Source organism: Cololabis saira, chromosome 23, assembly GCF_033807715.1.
Source record: "Cololabis saira isolate AMF1-May2022 chromosome 23, fColSai1.1, whole genome shotgun sequence".
In the NCBI taxonomy this organism is placed as follows: domain Eukaryota; kingdom Metazoa; phylum Chordata; class Actinopteri; order Beloniformes; family Belonidae; genus Cololabis; species Cololabis saira.
In genome coordinates this window covers 28,193,319-28,213,088 of record NC_084609.1, presented here as the reverse complement: position 1 = coordinate 28,213,088, position 19,770 = coordinate 28,193,319, and the positions used below count along the sequence as shown (strand labels likewise).

The 19,770-nt window shown below is 40.6% G+C and overlaps 1 protein-coding gene across 1 annotated transcript in view; it reads left to right on the top strand.

Moving 5' to 3' along the window:
• The first annotated feature begins 363 nt into the window (after positions 1-363).
• mapk11 (mitogen-activated protein kinase 11) overlaps positions 364-19,770 on the top strand; it is a 29,820-nt gene continuing 10,413 nt past the window's right edge. The window contains exons 1-7 of the mRNA XM_061715167.1: positions 364-573; positions 14,475-14,604; positions 14,705-14,763; positions 14,977-15,088; positions 15,606-15,635; positions 19,591-19,638; positions 19,740-19,770. The exon at positions 19,740-19,770 is cut by the window's right edge and continues 84 nt beyond it. Coding sequence (XP_061571151.1) covers positions 461-573; positions 14,475-14,604; positions 14,705-14,763; positions 14,977-15,088; positions 15,606-15,635; positions 19,591-19,638; positions 19,740-19,770 — 523 coding nt within the window. The 5' untranslated portion in view covers positions 364-460. The remainder of the gene's footprint in view (positions 574-14,474; positions 14,605-14,704; positions 14,764-14,976; positions 15,089-15,605; positions 15,636-19,590; positions 19,639-19,739) is intronic.

Genomic DNA, 19,770 nt, shown 5'->3' with positions numbered 1-19,770 from the left:
TACACCTTTTTTCAGTCTAGATGTTATTTGTATATAGGAAACTTTTTTGTAATGTTTTCCTTGAACAGTGTATTAATTTTTATTTTATTCTTAATTTTGTGAAAGCTATTTTGATGTTTGTCTTATTTACATTCTTTTTTTTGTGATGTCATGACCGAACTAAACTATTTAGAGTAAACTAAAAAAATGTTGTTTTATTGTGTTCAATAAAGAAGAAGAAGAAAAAAAGGGAAAAAATAAAAAAATAAGATGATAAAAGGGTGTGTGTGTGTGTGTGTGTGTGTGTGTGTGTGTGTGTGTGTGTGTGGGCGGGGGAGACGGGGAGCAGGCGGTGTCTGGCCGCTGCGGTGTGAGCAGCAGCAGCCGCAGCAGCATCCGCGGACGGTTCCCCTTTTTATTCCTCGCCCTCTTCCCTTTTTCGGTGTTTTCATTGTTTCTTTTTCCTTGAAGAGACTAGGAAATGTCGGCCAGACCGGGATTTTACCGGCAGGAGCTGAACAAGACAGTGTGGGAGGTTCCGGAGCGGTACCAGAACCTGACGCCGGTGGGCTCCGGAGCCTACGGCTCGGTGTGGTGAGTGTGTGTGTGTGTGTGTGTGTGTGTGTGTGTGTGTGTGTGTGTGTGTGTGTGTGTGTGTGTGTGTGTGTGTGTGTGTGTGTGTGTGTGTGTGTGTGTGTGTGTGTGTGTGTGTGTGTGTGTGTGTGTGTGTGTGTGTGTGTGTGTGTGTGTGTGTGTTCAGGGCGGAGGCTGCACGACATATTAAACCTACTCCCAACCAACTTGGTTGGTCGTAAATGCATGAAATGCTGCAGATCAGTAGTGTGAGAGAAGGCTCCCTGTGTCTGCTGTCTAATTCCCAGCTTAACAACTTAATGCTGATTTATGGTTCCGCGTTAAATCGACGCAGAGCCTACGGCGTAGGCTCTGCGTCGTTTGAACGCGGGACCATAAATCAGCCTTTATTCTCCGTGCATGTGTCAGTGTGCTGACAGCTTCAGCTGGGCCATCCCTTCACTGCTCACGTAGAAAGAAACAGCACGTCTGCAGGGCTTGTTTTCATCCCCTGCATCCCTGGCAGGGAACTAAACAGCGAGACAACGTCACTATAGGAATTTCCCATATATTCTCGTTAGGTTAATGTTAATTTATCTTAAAGAGCATGTCATTGAACATTAATTAGTCCATAAAAAGTGGCTGGTATTACTATTATTTTTCATATACAGTCAAATTATAAAATGTTGATGTATTTTAAAGGTAGGGTAAGTGATTCTTGGGTGCATTCTAACCCAGAACACATTTGATCACGTTCAGTGAATATCACCTCGTTATCCATAGGCCTGTGTTGAAAAAATCGATTTCCCAATTCTAAATCGATTCTCATATTAATTCCTAAAAATCGATTCATATGTCTAAAGATCGATTTTTTTTATTTTTTTTTATTTTATTTATTTATGTATTTTTTTTTCATCATTACATTACAACTTTTGGTTATTTTTTTGTTTATCCCCAAAAAAGGAATGTTTTGTTGGACACGAGAATAACTGGTGCCATGTTTTTGCCTTTAAATATGTTTAAAGGTATGAAAACATTAAAGTGTTAGGTTATAATTGCATAAATTGTCTATATTTAATTACTTTATATACTGTTTTGGGGTTACATTTGCAAAAAATGCTAAAAACCAAATGCTCAAAAATTAAAAACCAAAATAGACCGAAAATGGAACAAATAAAAACGGAATATGGGAAAAAATAAAAGCGATTTCATCCGTCTCTGTTTCCTCCCTGGATCTGTTTGATAATTCTGACCCACACGATGTTTCTGAAAGCAGTTCTATCAGCATTCTGGGAGCTGATTGGTCCTTACAGCATCATTAGCTGCAATACTTGCTGTTGAATCTCAATATAGTACTAGTAGTAATATTTTGCATAACTACAGTCATATAATTCATGCAAAAGCTCAAAAAACAGTTTTAATAACACTAACCCAAATCAATATCGGTATCCAATCGAATCGGATCGAATTAAATCTTGATAATCGATTCTGAATCTTAAGAATCGGAATCGAATCGATTCTTGACATTTGAATGGATCCCCAGCCCTAATTATCCACTAGTTACACATTTCATGAGTACACTGTAATGAAGAAAACAAAAAAGAAACAGTCTCCATGCACAGCTGAGGGTCTGAGGCCTGTCCTCACGTAGAAAGAGACAGCAGGTCTGCAGGGCTTGTTTTCATCCCATAGCGTCTGCTCCCCTGCATCCCTGGCAGGGAACTAAACAGCGAGACAACGTCAGTATAGGAATTTCCCACATGCCCCCCTTTCCCCATCCCTACCCAGATACATGCAGACTTTATCTGAATATCAGTGGCACCTCTGCAGAATACTATGGCAAGCCGTTTTAACATTTAATGGCTAAGTTTGACTACCCGGAATTAACATTGCACATATCTACAACTGCATTTTGACTATAGTCGTAATTACATTGTGACTAGTCAGAATTGTCATTCAAGATATCTATAACTTCATTTTGACTAGTCAAAACTCTAATTCAAGATATCTGTAATTACATTTTGACTAGGCAGAATGGAAGTTAAAGATATCTCCAATTTGAAATAGCTCTAATTAGAATTAATTTCAAAATATCTATAACTTGACTATAGATATCTACAGTTAAATTATGGCTATCATTATATAATTCCAGTTTGAGATATCTACAACGTCATTTAAACTAGTCATGATTCCAGTTCAAGATATCTACAACTTGGTTCTGACTAGTTAAAACTTAATTTAAGATATCTAAAAAGGACAATGTAGATATCTTGAATTGAGGGGAATTAAAGATATCTTGAACTGGAATTAGGACTAGTCAGAATTAGATTGTAGATATCTGAAACTGAAATTACAGCTACTGTATTTTCCGCACTATAAGGCGCACCTAAAAGCCTTTAATTTTCTCAAAAACCTGCAGTGCGCCTTATATATATATATATATATATATGATCATTACGGGAATTTCTGTTACTGTAGTCAGGGGGATTGTGGGTAATGTAGTTGGTGTCGCCGAAGTAATGTCGCTAAAAACGTCAGGAATTGTCACAGACGTTCAAGACAACAGCAGCGACGCTGACTCGCATCATGGCGACTTTGACGAGACGGAGCAAAGCTGGTTTTTATTTTGTTAATAAAGTTTGACATACGGTACTTTTCTTCTTGTTTTTTTCTTTTTGCGTTTGCTGTAGGATTTTGTAGCATTTCCTGTAGCGCAGCTCCATCAGGTAGATGCTAACTCAACCCCAGCCATTATAGTACGGTATTTTACCAGATATTTAGTGCGCCTTATAATGCGGTGCGCCTTATAGTGCGGAAAATACGGTAGTTGTAATTCGTTTGCAGATATCCGTAATTCACATTGCGGATATCTGCAACTGAATTGTAGATATCTGTAATCAGAAACACTCATGAATGGCAGAATGACGTTGTGGATATCTGAAATGACAATTGCGGATAGGAAGAAAGTAATTGTAGATATCTGAAATGCTCTTTTTGACTAGGAAGAATGGATTTGCGGATATCTGCAACACATATCCAGCCTAGCTGTTAAATATTAAAACGGCTTGCCATACATGTCAGGCTGCATGCAACAACACCGTTATCATGTAACCCCGCTCCCTGTCTCCCCCTCTGTTGCATGCAAATTCCACAACACCCACTTTGCAACATGCAGTCGCCTCAAATCTGCATGCTCTGGAGGGATGCCGTTGCCATGGCGATACGCCGTGGCGATAACCTCCTCTGACAGTCAATATTAATGAAGCTATCCACAGCAGGCGGATGCTTATTTAAGAAAAGGCATGGAGGAAAAAAATCAGTGTGTGTGTTTGATGTGGCTGATCCTACAGGGAAAACGCTGAATGTCAAAGACATGTTGGCGGCGCCATGGTAACAGTGAGAGCTATTATAGCTGGAAGTAATCTTGAAACATTTCTCTGGAAATGTATTGACCCTAACTGCGAAGAGAAGCCTACAGAGATTTAAAATGAACAAAATTTGATAGAAAAGTTCATAAATCCTGCAAAGTAGGAAGAAGACTGAATGCTTAGGTTGCTGAGAAGAGTTCTGTTTTGATTTTGTGTTTGAAGCTTGTCTGCACAGAGAAGGAGGGAGAGAAGTCTATTTTCACTTTCACATCAGATTAAGCACATCTTGTCGGCCTCACGTTGTCAGACCTTTTATCCCCGGCGTTGTGGGAGAGGAGCCGTCTTAATGGAGCAGGAACGGTCCCTCTGCACCGACACGTCATTGATTGTGTCGGACCACATTTACACATTTTTTAGGGTTTATCTCAGGCCATCCTGCCACACCTCACGTTGCCTTCGCCTGCGTTCTCAGAAGCCACTTTTGATCCACACAGCTGACTTCCTGTTAGTATGATGTCAGTGAAAACAGTGTCTGTTAGCATCGTGTTACTGGATGTGCTTTTCCGTTTGAGCTCCTCTGCATGATTCATGCTTCCAGGAGAGGATTTCATGCTCCTTTTAAAAATTCTGCTCAGAATAGCACCAGACTGAAGATGTGATGGATCATGACTTCTTTCGGCTGTTTCAGCTCGTTCTCAGGGATATTACATTAAAAGCATGAAACTGTCAAGCATAAGGTGTGTATTTTCGTCTAAAGGCAGCAGCATCAAAGCATCGACTCAACATGGATCTTCTCTTTTGCCTTGAGCCATGTAGCATTCGGAGTTGTTACTCACGATTTTCAAAGGCCCTGTTAGCCAGTGTCAACTTTGAACACTCAGTTTTATCTGTTTTTAGATTGCCTTTGCTCTGAATATCTATTGCAGAACCTCATCTCATTGCATTGCATGCAAATGATGCGTTTAACTGACTTTATTTGTCTTAATAATGGCTGTAATTGTGGAGTATACCACCCCATTCGGAAAAGATGATCACAGGAAACCCATTAATTAAAGGTTCTTGTTAGGTTAATGTTAATTGATCTTAAAGAGCATGTAATTGAACATTAATTAGTCCAAAAAAAGTGGCTGGTATTATTATTATTTTTCAAATACGGTCAAATTATAAAATGTTGATGTCTTTTAAAGGTAGGGTAAGTGATTCTTGGTGCGTTCTAACCCGGAACACATTTGATCACAATCAGTGAATATCACCTCATTATCCACTAGTTACAGATTTCATGAATACGCTGTAATGAGGAAAACAAAAAGAAACAGTCTTCATGCACAGCTGAGGCCTGTCCTCCAAACCAACAAAGGGAGGGTTTCTGTTCATGCATTTGATGTTGGGATATATATATATATAACTAATATGCACATAGGAAGATATTGTGCTACTTATTTGCACTTAATGCTGCCATATAGGGCTGTGCGATTAATCGATTTTAAATCTAAATCGGATTTATTAATCACAATCGATGTTAAAAAAGGAAAATCGGAAAATGGATTTTCCTTTTTTGCAGCTGGCTGCATTACAGACAGAGCTCGTCTAGTCATCTTTGTTTGGTCAAGAAGATTGTAAATGTTGTCACTTTACTAAACTCAAGGAGGATTTACAGTGTCTTTCAATTGCACTTAATTCCCAATAGGGAAATTTGTTTGCTATTTTTCTTTAAAGATAAAATATTTGAAACAATTTATTCCATTGTCTTTTGTAGTTTTACCAAAAAAAATCGAAATTGAAAATCGGGTTTTCAGAGAAAAAAAAATCGAGATTTTATTTTTGTCCAAAATCGCCCAGCCCTACTACCATAACACAGTTATTTTTTTAGTTTTAGTAAAGTATTTGAGCATTGTGTCTGCAGCTTTAGCCTGTAATCAATGCATCATTTTAGTCATACATTTTTATAACCTTTCCCTCAGTATTACTAACTTTTCTTTAGCCCATCTTATCTTTACGGATAAAGGTTCACTGGGAAACTTGGTCTCTTCGCTGTGGAGAGTCCAAAGAGAAAAGGTGCACATTAGCTGGGACGGCTTTGGGGTTATGTATTTCAGAACTGCAGGCAGCAGAGCAAGTACCATCATAAATACAGGAGGGATTTAATAATTCAACATGCGCCACCTCCTGAATTTTGATGAGCTGCAAGACAAAAAGTTTGGAGGACTGAATGCCGTCATGTTCTCCGTCTAATTCAGCTTCACTGTCTTCTCAGCTTCCTGCTGTTGCGCTCTAATCCCGCTGGATATTCTCTTTATCGGCTTCATTTTCTCTAGATAAAAATAAATAATAAAAAAATGGGGTCATCTTTAGACAGTTTGGTTGAGACTGAGCACAAAGAGGGAACGTACCCCATGCTTTTGAATGTTGCTTTCATCTCGTGTCAGCATAAGTAGCATCTGTTCACCGCGCCAGAACTTTGGCACGATGCCTCTCATTTGGGCAACCAGGAATGAAACACGACTGGCTTGTTTTTTCCTGTCAGAAATGTTCGTTTCCTGCTTACATGGATTGTCGATTATTAATCTACTCAACTGAGCAGGGACGCCGGGGTAATAAATCGAGAGAGATCTTGATGGGTCGATGGTTTTTATCCTGCAACTGCAATGTGGGCTCTGCAATAAAGTCACGAATGCCGCATTTATTGGGGGGTGAGTGTTTAAAAGCGTTGTTTGTAGTGTTGGAACTGATTTATGATTGAGAAAGTGAAGACAATCACACCTGACTGGGACAAGACCTTTCCAGCCACCTTTTTTTTTGCATGATTAGCTATAAACCTGTCCAAAATGGCTAAATGAGGTGAGATATTAGGAAAATATAGAGAGAAAGTCATTTTTTGAATTAGTTTAGAAGTTATAAATCTAAAAAACATCTTTTTTTTCTGTGCTTCAGCATTTGAGACATGTCACGAGCAAGTCAGTCCATGCTCGTCCAAGGCAGGACTGATGTGTCGGCGTTATGTACCGGTATCAAGTGTGTGGTCACACGTGTGTAAGGTTCAGACAAGCAGAACTCTCTGCTGTCACTCAGATGCTTCTGCAAAGCCGACATCCTTTGTGTAACCAGACAAAAGATGTGGCGCTGAGCCTCCTGTGTTGGATGTGTGTGTGAATTACCAAAAGGGAACAGCAGCTTCAAGAGGATGCCTTTTTTATTATTATCTTAGCTTTAATAAGGCATGACATCTTCGTGAAAACGGCTGGAAAGTCAAGGACAAACAGTCAGTATATCCTTAACAGAAGATTATAAGAACCAGTTCGGTTGATCAGAGAGGACGCAATGAAATGAGGAACGAGTGGATAACGCAACAGCTGCTACGGGGACGAGCTGCTTAGTTGATTCTGCTCTTACTGCATAGTTAAGACCTGACAATCGTCTGTTTATGACTCAGATATCCAAACATGAGGTTCTGGGAGCCTTCATGTCTTTACCAAATATGTTCAACATCAGCGTAAAGGCATGCTCCAAAGTTTCTGCCTCGTCTTTAAATCCTAAATATTTGGAGGGTGAGAACTTATACAACATATAACTAATATCCCCATGCCATTTTTTGTTCAACAAAAACTAAGTCAAAAAGAAAAAACACGTGTCCAAAAGTACAAAGTAGCCCTGAATGCTCCGGTGGGATGAAAGTGTAGTTTGCTGTTGTCGTTGATTGGTTGAACCTCTGCAGGCGTGCAGATGTCTGCAAGCGCAGACATCCTGGCAGTTTTCTGGTTCGGAGCATTCAGGGGTGAGTAAACACAATGCAGATGAGGAAAGACGTAAGCGATGTTCTTAGAGAAGCGACTGCTACAACATGGTGTACGGAATTTTACAGTGAGAAAGGTTAGTCAGAAGTGGAAATCCCAGAAAATTTACCTTAAAGGGGACCTATTATGGCATCTAAAAGCTATTTTAATCAGGCCTTGAATGTCTTAAAAACAAGCTTTTGATTGTTTTTGCTAAATAAATTAGAAATTCAGTCTCTAAACCATGTCTTTATCTTCCCATTCTCTAACCTCATTATCTATGCAGGATTCTGAGTGGGCGGGGCTATGATAATGAAGCTCTGTGCTGATTGGCTGCCTGAATGACACGATACACCGCTACGGAAAAATGGCGGAAGCTCCGGCCGGCGGAGTTAGTTGTGGGCGTGGTTTCACGCATCGGAGGCCAACTGACGACAATTGCATTTTGGTTACGTAACGAAAGGATCTGAGAATCTGAACGGCTCGTAAATCAATCAATCAATTACTTTATTTGTCCCCCAAGGGGGCGATTAGTTTCGCAACAAGAGAAGCACACAATGGGTAAAATCCACATCACACTGGACGGCTCATCCGGGCGGCTGTATAGACGCTGCAGAATTTGGTTGCTTTCCTCCTTCTCTGAGTTGGCAGGCTGAGGGGAGACCACTTTATATATGTTAAAGAAAGAGAAAACCTGTTTTTCATAATAGGTCCCTTTTAATGTCAGACTGTGCAATGCTCAGAGGAAAATGAAAACCTCCTCAGACCTTGAAAGCTTCACCGAGCATTTTACATAGTTTATTCCATGACAATATAGTGAGAAAAACAAGAAAAAATGCAGTTTGTTTGAAAGGGCTGCCAGAAAAAAGGGCTCTTTTCTCCAAGAAGAACGTGGAAGCACAACTGAGGTTCACAAAACTGCATCCAAACAAACCATAAACAAAAAAACAAGCCTCACGAAGCAGTGTCTCATGGATGGATGAGACCAAACTAGAATTATCTGGATGTTTGACTTAAGCCAAACAAAGTGCTTTAGGAGAAGAAATTCAGAAGCACCAATGTTAAATCATGGCAGTGGAGGGCCGAACATTTGGGTTTGAGGTAGGCCTGTGTTGAAAAAATCGATTTCCCAATTCTAAATCGATTCTCATATTAATTCCTAAAAATCGATTCATATGTCTAAAGATTGTTTTATTTTTTTATTTTTTTATTTGTTTTTTTTTTCATCATTACATTACAACTTTTGGTTATTTCTTTGTTTATCCCCAAAAAAGGAATGTTTTGTTGGACACGAGAATAATTGGTGCCACGTTTTTGCCTTTAAATATGTTTAAAGGTATGAAAACATTAAAGTGTTAGGTTATAATTGCACAAATTGTCTATATTTCATTACTTTATATACTGTCTTGGGGTTACATTTGCAAAAAATGCTAAAAACCAAATTCTCAAAAATTAAAAACCAAAATAGACTGAAAATGGAACAAATAAAAACGGAATGTGGGAAAAAATAAAAGCGATTTCATCCGTCTCTGTTTCCTCCCTGGATCTGTTTGGTAATTTCTGACCCACATGTTTCTGAAATCAGTTCTATCAGCATTCTGGGAGCTGATTGGTCCTTACAGCATAATTAGCTGCAATACTTGCTGTTTAATCTCAATATAATACTAGTATTAATATGTTGCAGAACTACAGTCATATCATTCATGCAACAGCTCAAAAAACAGTTTTAATAACACTAACCCAAATCAATATCGGAATCGGATCGAATCAAATCTTGATAATCGATTCTGAATCTTAAGAATCGGAATCGAATCGATTCTTGACATTTGAATGGATCCCCAGCCCTAGTTTGAGGTTTGGCAGCCACAGGCCCCGAGCACCTTGCGGTCCCAACAATGAGCTTCTCTGTATGTGTAACAGCTAAAGGTCGGTCAAAAAAAGGAGTCGTGCAACAAGGGAAGATCTAAAACACACCAGCCAACTCACATCCGAACATCTGTAAAAGAGAAGAATCCAGGTTTTGTAGTGTTAGTGTGCGGTTGTTAAAAAGCGCTGCGGTAGACTCGGTCATGGAGGTCAGCGTAACTCTCAGAGGCTTAAAACAGACTGGACTTCCTTTTCTTCAAGAGCAAAACAAAAGGGAGGTTTTTTTGTCTTGTTTGAAGCCTTTGAGAGTCTTTGTTGAGTAAAAACAAAATAACCACGTTACCATCTCGACACTTCCGCTTGCACGCACTCACAGCTGCATTCTCCCAACGTGTCGACTGGCAGTTGCGTATCACAGCTGAGTCAGAGGGGGAGGAAGCTTTCATTTGTGTGGTCAGGGGATATGTGAGAGAAGGTGGTCTCCGTATTCACGGTTCCTCATCCAGTGGACGAGGCTGCAGGTGTAAAGTCAGACAAAAGCAACTTTAAAAAGCATATTGTGGTAAAACTGTGTTTTCGTTGACGTATGTTTGGGTTCGGGATGAAAATGTCTCTTAATGCACTGCAAAAACTCAAAATCTTACCAGGAATAGTTGTCTTATTTCTAGTTAAAATGTCTCATTTTTAGTCAAAAAATCTCATTACACTTAAAACAAGAGTCATTACCAGAAAAATAACTTGTTATTTGACAATTTTCACCTGTTTCAAGTACATTTTCACTTGAAATAAGTAGGAAAATCTGCCAGTGGAACAAGATTTATCTTCTCATTACAAGCAAAAAAATCTTGTTCCACTGGCAGATTTTTCTACTTATTTTAGAGGAGCTTGAGGCTCCTTTTAAGAAATGAGACTCTCTAGCGCCACCCTTCACCACGACGGCCGTCGGGGGTACTGCAGCCAACAGTGAAGCCGGCACGGGAGAACAGGGAGAACGCACATGCAGCGTCATGTGACGTCACATCCGCAAGACAGCGCGGGAAATTCGGGACCGAATTGCAGCACATTTTGCAGCACACAGCCTGTTCAAGGCAACGGAGAGATACACTAGAGGGCTCATTCTTTTGGGTTTGGAACGCTTCATCTGACATTATTACTAGAAAAATTAAAATGTATACGAATTTCTTTTCATAAATCCTGCCTCAATCCTGCCTCATGCTCCTTTAAGTGAAAATCTACTTGAAACAGGTGAAAATTGTTGGGTTTTTCCAGTGATGAGTCTTGTTTTAAGTGTAATTAGATCTTTTTGACTAAAAATGAGACATTTTAACTAGAAATAAGAAAAATATTCTTGTTAAGATTTTGAGTTTTTGCAGTGTGAGCTCAAATCTGCTTTCAGAAACTGTATAAGAGAAACAGTATTGTTAGTAATCGAACGACGGAACGTTTGATAATGGCTGTTCGTTCGTCCTGCCCTCCTTGTTTTTGAAACCTGAGGCACCACCAGAGCCGAGATGGCTGCTGAAGAAAACGCTGAGACAAAGGGAGGGCAGAGAAATCGATGCCTCCTCTCCAGCGAGTGCTGAAAGCCGTGCAGGCAGACCCGGTGCGTGGAAGCTGGCAGGCAGAGGAGGGCCAGGCTGAGCCGGAGACCGAGCAGGTGTCCTGGCCGGAGCCTGGCGGGGACATCCGGCCTGACGGCGGGGGATTTTTTGAGACGGAGAGCCGCGTGGACGCGGCCAACCGTGCACAAGTGGGATCTGCTCAAGCAGATCAACGTTGGCATTACAACTCACCGGGAAATACTGGTCAGCTGCGTGCAGAGGAAACGGCAGCAGACGGGCATCAGTGGTGGCAGCTCTGAATGCACTGAGCTGAATGTTTGCAGGGTTTAAGAGATACAAAACAAAACGTATCAAGCTATCAAGACAACTAGGGCTGGGGATCGGTTCAAATGTCAAGAATCGATTCGATTCCGATTCTTAAGATTCAGAATCGATTATCACGCTTTGATTCGATCCGATTCGATCCGATATTGATTTGGGTTACTGTTAATAAAACTATTTTTTCAGCTGTTGCATGAATTATATGACTGTCTAGTTCTGCAACATATGAATACTAGTACTATATTGAGATTCAACAGCAAGTATTGGCAGCTAATGATGCTGTAAGGACCAATCAGCTCCCGGAATGCTGATAGAACTGCTTTCAGAAACATCATGTGGAGCAGAATTACCAAGCAGATCCAGGGCAGCAAACAGAGGCCCTATGAAATCGCTTTTATTTTTTCCCCATTTATGAGAATTTGGTTTTTAACATTCAAGCAAATGTAACCCCGAAGAAATATAGACAATTTATGCAATTATAACTGAAAACTTTAATGTTTTCATACCTTTAAACATATTTAAAGGCAAAAACATGGCACCAGTTATTCTCGTGTCCAACAAAATATTCCTTTTTTGGGCATAAACAAAAAAGTACCAAAAGTTGTAATGTAATGATGAAAAAAAACAAAAAAAACATTTATTTTTTTTTTAAATCGATCTTTAGACATATGAATCGATTTTTAGGAATTAATATTAGAATCGATTTAAAATCGGAGAATCGATCTTTTCAACACAGGCCTAAAGACAACATGTGTCACAAAAAGTAGACATTAATGTCGTAGAAAGAGCGCCGAAGCAACACTGTTCCCACTTTTTTCCAGTCGGTGTTTCACTTCCTCTTGATTTGTGTGTTCTGCATTTGGCAGCTTTTCTCGCCCTCCTTCCTGTTTGCCTGTTCGGTTCTCTGATGCCCGTATTGATGTTATTATGGTCTTAGTTGCAGCAACGCTGGCAGGCCTTAAAGAGGCTCCCGCCCCACAGAGGCAGCTGCAGCAGGGCTCGCCGTTCGCTGCGTGGACTGACATTTACATTTCAAAGGAAGCAGATGAAAAATAAAGCACCGGGGATGTCGACATCCTCGGCCCTGTCGTTCAACCACATCCTCTTTTACCCTCTGCTTTTTTTTTTTTGTGTCTATCTCTGTCGGCCTGCCACTTTCTTTAACTACTCTCAAGCCCAGACGCACTTGGGAGAAAACTGATAGGTTCAACAAAGTAAGCTAACAGAGCTGAGCATGAACTTATTAAAGGGTTATTCATGTAGTTATGTATATATTTAGAGGCAGGTGTGAGTAATATCTTAGCTGCGTAGGAGTCAAAATGTTCTCTGTGATCCGGGTTGCCGAGCCCAACTAACAACTAATCATCGAAAAACACCTGAACCAAAAAATGTTTTCACAGCTGTTCAAGCTAAGTGTGTTCTTGATTTCTATCCAGCATCACTTTTAAGGCTCGTTCGCGCTGCAGGATTGATGATAATTCTGGGCTGTTGTAGACAAAAGATGCTTGTCGTGAAGGAATGGCAGGAATATCTTTGATCGCAGGTGTTTCCGATCTGTTCTTGTTCTTCTTCTATCACCAACCAGTCGACGTGGATCGCTGCCCGCGACAGTTCTGTTCTGCCAGAGGTTTCTTCCTGTTAAAGGGGAGTTGTTGCTTCCCACAGTCGCCGTGTGCTTGGTCTGGATGCGCATTGAAGAAAAGTCTGTTGGTTTACTTTTTTAATTGGCTTTGTATTAGCCGGACTAGTTTTTGTGAAGTTCCTTGAGATGACGTTTGTTGGGATTCGGAGTGAAATGAAAAAGCAAACTGTACAGCAAAAAATACAAGTGGCAGAAGATGCCCTGCAGAAAACTTATTTTTCAAGCATTTGCAGCAGAGCTGTCTTTTTTTATATTTTGCTTACTGTCAGCACACACTGATGACTCACTCCTCTACGTACAGTATGAGGTCGTAGCCCACGGCTCCAGGGGCATCATTATATATTATATTATATTATATATATATATATATATATATATATATATATATATATATATATATATATATATATATATATATATATATATATATAATATCATTAAGTCCATGCGTACTATTCTTGACGTCTAAACCAAGATAAATCAGATCCGAGTAGTACAGAGGAGCTTTCATACAGGTTAATTGATGATTCTAAATTGCCCGTAGGTGTGAGTGTGTCCGGTTGTGTGTGTATATGTGGCCCTGTGATGGACTGGTGACCTGTCCAGGGCTTAACCCCTGGCTCTCACCTGTAATGAGCTGGGATAGGCTCCAGCAGACCCCCGTGAGCCTGCAAAATGATAAAGCGTGTATAGATAATGGATGGATATACTGTATGTTTTTCATGAAGAGTGTCCATGTTGCCATCTGGGCAACACTGTTGGTTATTTGCTGCTTTCCAAGGGGGTCAGAACTTGATTGGATTGGAATGGAGGAGCATGACGTCAAGTCATTGGGAAATTACAGCAAAAACAAAGCTGGACTAAGTTACATCATGATAAAGTCAGAATTCATAATCATGTTCTGGTCTCTGGAAAGCGCCTAGAGACAACTTCTGTTGTAATAGACGCTATATAAATTGAATTGAATTGAATCGAATCGAATCGAATTGAATTGAATTGAATTGAATCGAATCGAATCAAATTGAATTGAATTGAATTGAATTGAATTGAGTCGAATCGAATTGATGCGTATGAGCCTGTGGTTCCCATCTTGATTACTGAACTTGGAGGTCCAGCTTCAGGCCTCCACTTGTGACCTCGGACGTCATAAGACGGGCCCCAGACCCCCGGTTCATTTAACTGACTCGGGCAAAACTAATCTGGTGTTACAACTCCGCTATATAGCGTTCAATGGAAGCAATATGACATTAAAAAGGTTTCCCAAAGTCAGTCCTGTGAACAATTCAGAAACACTTGACACAACCCCACAAAAGGCGCCGTACGTGATGAGTTAGACTTTACGCAGGTGCTAACGCTCCGTTTTTATGACTTTGTGTCCGTCCTCTCTCTCCAGCTCGGCCTACGATGTGGTCTTGAGGCAGAAGGTGGCCGTGAAGAAGCTCTCCCGGCCTTTCCAGTCGCTGATCCACAGTCGCCGTTCCTACCGGGAACTCAGGCTGCTCAAGCACATGAAACACGAGAACGTTAGTGCTCCACGCCAGAATGACCCCAGACAGACAGATAGCGCATGTTTTCCGCTCTGTTATTGATCAGCTCTGCTTGCGTCTGCCCGTCTCTCTGCAGGTAATAGGGCTGCTGGACGTCTTCACACCCGCGGCCACGTTAGAAGACTTCAACGAACTGTAAATCTCTCTCCTCTCCCTCGGTGGTTCAGCTGTCACCTTTTCACTAGACATGGATGATTCTGCTATTAGGGGGCATGCTGGGGGATGTCGAGCCAACCCTAAGGGAGGGGGATTAAAGGCTTGCAGAGATGGTTGCTATGGCAGCATCCCCAGTTCTTCTCTAACTGCGCCCCCCCCGTCAATTTTAACATGCCCTTTCTCACTTTTCAGCTACCTGGTGACTAATCTGATGGGCGCAGACCTCAATAACATAGTCAAGTTTCAGAGGCTGTCGGACGAACATGTGCAGTTCTTGATCTATCAGCTGCTCCGCGGCCTCAAGGTAATAAACTCACCTGCATGTCACTGTGAACAGAAGCGTTACTATGCTGTGCTACAGTCAATAGAGACGTCAATAGTCTGCAACATGTACATAGTAGTAAAGACATTTGTTTGCCTTTGCTCCACTTTGGGTGAAAATGGTAAATCTATAACATCGACTCGATGCTCATGAATTATTCATCAGTTTTAACTGTTTATACCCTGACAAGTACACCACTCTCACAGTGGGCAGGATCCCATGTTGGAAGCTCAAGCTTGTCAGCAACACCTCTGATTTAGTGATGTTAGGAGCCGCAGTGTTGCACAAGTGTCCTCCTGTGACCGTGAAACGCTGGATAAGTCCAGCTGCTCGCGGAGGCCGCCGGTTCCCGGTTACCATGGAGCCGACAAAAGCAGGCTCGCTTTAGGCAGGAGCTAATGTGGTGAACCGGCCTCTTGACCTCTGTCTCCTTTATGCCTTCTCTTCCTCCCCTCTCCACCCCTCGTCTTCATGGCCAACTCCATCGCCTGTCGAACAGTACATCCATTCAGCGGGGCTGATCCACAGAGTGAGTGCCGTCTCTTTGAGCTTCTTGTCACTTTGACCGCAGACTTTCAGAAAAAACGTTGCTGGGAATTGGTCGCCTGAAACGACACATGACATCGAGTCACGCAGGTTTCCTGTTCTGTTTCCACACTCAAGCCTTCCTTTCCTAAAAGCATACTTTTTTTTCTGATTTGTCATTTTCTTGTGTTGAGGAACTGTGAGCTGTCTTTTTTTGTACTTTTTGGCCTAACTTTGACTGGAACAGTTGAAAATACACAGAAATCCCCCACGATAGCTCATGTAGACCTCAGACATGACATAACTATCCGCTACATGCTGGCCAGATCCTCTTTGAGGTTCAAAACTATATGTGACCAGTAGGAATGGGCGATATTTTAGCATTCACGATAAAGCGTCAAAAATATTCCCCACGGTAAGAATTTGTCATGTCGCGGTAAAAACGATAAATTCCTGTTGATGATATTTTTGTGTAAAGCCTGATTTAAGGAAGGAAGGAAGGAAGGAAGGAAGGAAGGAAGGAAGGAAGGAAGGAAGGAAGGAAGGAAGGAAGGAAGGAAGGAAGGAAGGAAGGAAGGAAGGAAGGAAGGAAGGAAGGAAGGAAGGAAGGAAATGAGCCAGAAAGGAAGAAAGAAAGAAAGAGCCTGAAAGAAAGAAAGAAAGAAAGAAAGAAAGAAAGAAAGAAAGAAAGAAAGAAAGAAAGAAAGGAGCCTAAAAAGAAAGAAAGAAAGAAATGAGCCTAGAAAGAAAGAAAGAAATAAAGAAAGAAAGAAAGAAATGAGCCTAAAAAGAAAGAAAGACAGAAATGAGCCTAGAAAGAAAGAAAGAAAGAAAGAAAAGTGGCCTAAAAAGAAAGAAAGAAAGAAATGAGCCTAGAAAGAAAGAAAGAAAGAAAGAAAGAAAGAAAGAAAGAAAGAAAGAAAGAAATTAGCCTAAAAAGAAAGAAAGAAAGAAATGAGCCTAGAAAGAAAGAAAGAAAGAAAGAAAGAAAGAAAGAAAGAAAGAAAGAAAGAAAGAAATTAGCCTAAAAAGAAAGAAAGAAAGAAAGAAAGAAAGAAAGAAATTAGCCTAAAAAGAAAGAAAGAAAGAAAGAAAGAAAGAAAGAAAGAAATGAGCCTAAAAAGAAAGAAAGAAAGAAAGAAAGAAAGAAAGAAAGAAAGAAAGAAAGAAATGAGCCTAAAAAGAAAGAAAGAAAGAAATGAGCCAGAAAGAAAGAAAGAAAGAAAGAAAGAAAGAAAGAAAGAAAGAAAGAAAGAAAGAAAGAAAGAAAGAAAGAAATGAGCCAAGAAAGAAAGAAAGAAAGAAAGAAAGAAAGAAAGAAAGAAAGAAAGAAAGAAAGAAAGAAAGAAAGAAAGAAAGATAAATTCCCGTTTTTGTATTGGTATTTTTTTTATCGTTATTGGGATAAATGCCAGAATTGATCGTGATAAATCTTTTAGTCCATACCGCCCATCCCTAGTGACCAGTCAGGGTCTGGATGAAGAGCATGTTAAGGTCTCCTGGAGTGTTTGGTACTACGACGTTACCATACAAGCTTTGAACTCCGTGGGTTGTGGAGCTGAGGTCCATGTGGACTGGGATTGCTTTCCATAGACGCCATATTCTTGAAGCACTTTTTAAAACTTTGTCCAGAGGCTTTCTGATCTGCTGCGCAGGGACGGTGTTGCCATGTTTCAGGTTTTATTGGTCTGCAGAAATGTAAGTTTTACCATTTAAAGTCAGTTAAACAGGGTGTAGTCCAAAGCGTAAGTCAGAGTGAAAGGAATATTCTCACCATTAAGTAGGACTGGAGCGTATGCTGGTATTATGAATTATATCTATCACTAAATACATCTAATAATAAACTATATCTGAGGTTTGTGTCTTTTTTCAGTTAGCTCTCCTCTTGACTCCTTTTAGAGGGTGCAGCTGAGTTTTTAACCTTCTCCACTCTCTCTCTGTCTACACACAGGCCTCTTTGTCTCATATGATGTTATAAATTGGAGACATTTGAGGAAATGAATTTGTAGGGTAAATCTCCAAAAAAGAAAAGTGACAGAAATTCTGACTTCATAAGGTCTGAATTTAAGAGCGTCTAAAAGAAGAATTTCTGACTTTATAAAGTCAGAATTATGAAGGAGAGACCTGTCTCTGATTAGAAGACATTTTCAGTTACATACTGATTAATACTGCGCAGAAGGCTAAACAATGTGGTACCAGGTTAAAATGTAAGCGACTGTCCTGCCACCCAGATAAACCCCTTAGTTCTGCCTGAAGTCCTCTTTGATTTTACGACAAGGAAGGGAAATGCACCAGAGTCTGTAGAACATGGATTAAAGGTAGGATAAGTGGTTTCTGGATGACTTCATCTGTTGTTATTTGGACGAAACATCAACAAAACATGCAGAACTCTCTCCTGCCACTCGCTCTCTCAGACATCATGAACTCTCACAAGCCCCTCCCAACTTATGTACATGAACCCTCCCGTGTTGATGACTGGCTGGAACAATATTTGTAATAATTTTGAGGACAGGAGGTGCTCTCAATCTGTTTCTAATTTATCCAGGCTGACAATATATAGCTTAGCAAGAAAATATTTACTCAATTCCACAAAAAATGTTCTGGGTTATACAGTAAGGGCCAATCCCAATACACTCCAGATGCTGACTCGCTGACCTAGGGCTAGAAAAATTTCCCAGAATGCTTTACGTCATCATTTGCAAACTGAATCAAACAAAAAAACATGGCGGACATTTCTAATTTTTAGTGAATAAAATCAATATTTTGAGTTAGTTTCTGCATAAAAATGCATTTTGATTACATTTTTGGCAAGAAATATATATTTTACTTTCATAATATTCACTCAGTGAATGTTTATCACTACCACTTCACCCTCAAAATGACGCCACAAACCGTAGGGTCCTTGTAATCTTCCCTAAGGATTGGGACGCCACTTGCTACGTCACTGCGTGGTTTACGTTCGGGTACGTAAGCGACTGCGTAGTTACGTTTGCACATACGTCACACCATATCAGGAAGCCCAGAGCTAAAAGCTGTTTTAATTTCCGCTGTAGAGCTGTTAATATACCACTTTATTAAGTTTTAATATTTTTTCAGGCGTTAAAGTAACCGGTAAGATCCCCAACCTGGGCTCAGTTTATCCAAATAACGCCTGTTAAGAAATTTGATCCGATGTTTTCGGGGATGAGAAGAGCCGCCGGCTCGGGAGCTGATTTATGGTTCCACGTTAAATCGACGCAGAGCCTACGGCGTATGTTACGGCGCGCGTGGCCGCGTAACCTACGCCGTAGGCTCTGCGTTGGTGTAACGCGGAACCATAAATCAGCCTTTATTCTGGCGAGATCTTCGCAACAACGGGCCAGTGAGTGATTATAAACATTCACTGAGTGAATATTATGAAAGTAAAATATATATTTCTTGCCAGAAATGTAATCAAAACGCATTTTTATGCAGAAACTAACTCAAAATATTGATTTTATTCACTAAAAATTAGAAATGTCCGCCATGTTTTTTTGTTTGATTCAGTTTGCAAATGATGACGTAAAGCATTCTGGGAAATTTTTCTAGCCCTAGGTCAGCGAGTCAGCATCTGAAATCCCTAGCTTTTAAGGGCTAGATTCATACACACTAGCCCTTGTTACGGCCACTAGCCCTAGGTGAAAAGAGGAATTGGGACACCACTACCCTCACGGGAACGTGCAAAATTTAGGGGTAGGGCTGAAAAGTAGGGCTAAGGGGGGGGGGATTGGGACTGGGCCTAAAACGCCTACCCTACCTTTAATGGTGTACGTCACATTTTGCAGATATGAAAACTCACTCTGTCGCTAAGAATGGGGACTTTGGTGACGTAATACTCTACATATATTAGAGCCCTAATAAAGACACAGACAAGGTGACATTTCAGCCATAACGGTGTGCCCGTCTCGTTTCTTACCTCGTCCTTTTACTGTCTCTCCTAGGATCTCAAACCGAGTAATGTGGCAGTAAACGAAGACTGTGAACTGAGGGTAAGACCAGGTTTTCCTTTTTAAAGCTACAAATCCTTCCCTCCATCCTGTAAACTCCATGAATCCAGTGAAAAACAAACACGTCTACGTCTACTCAACAGATCCTCGACTTTGGATTAGCCAGACAAACGG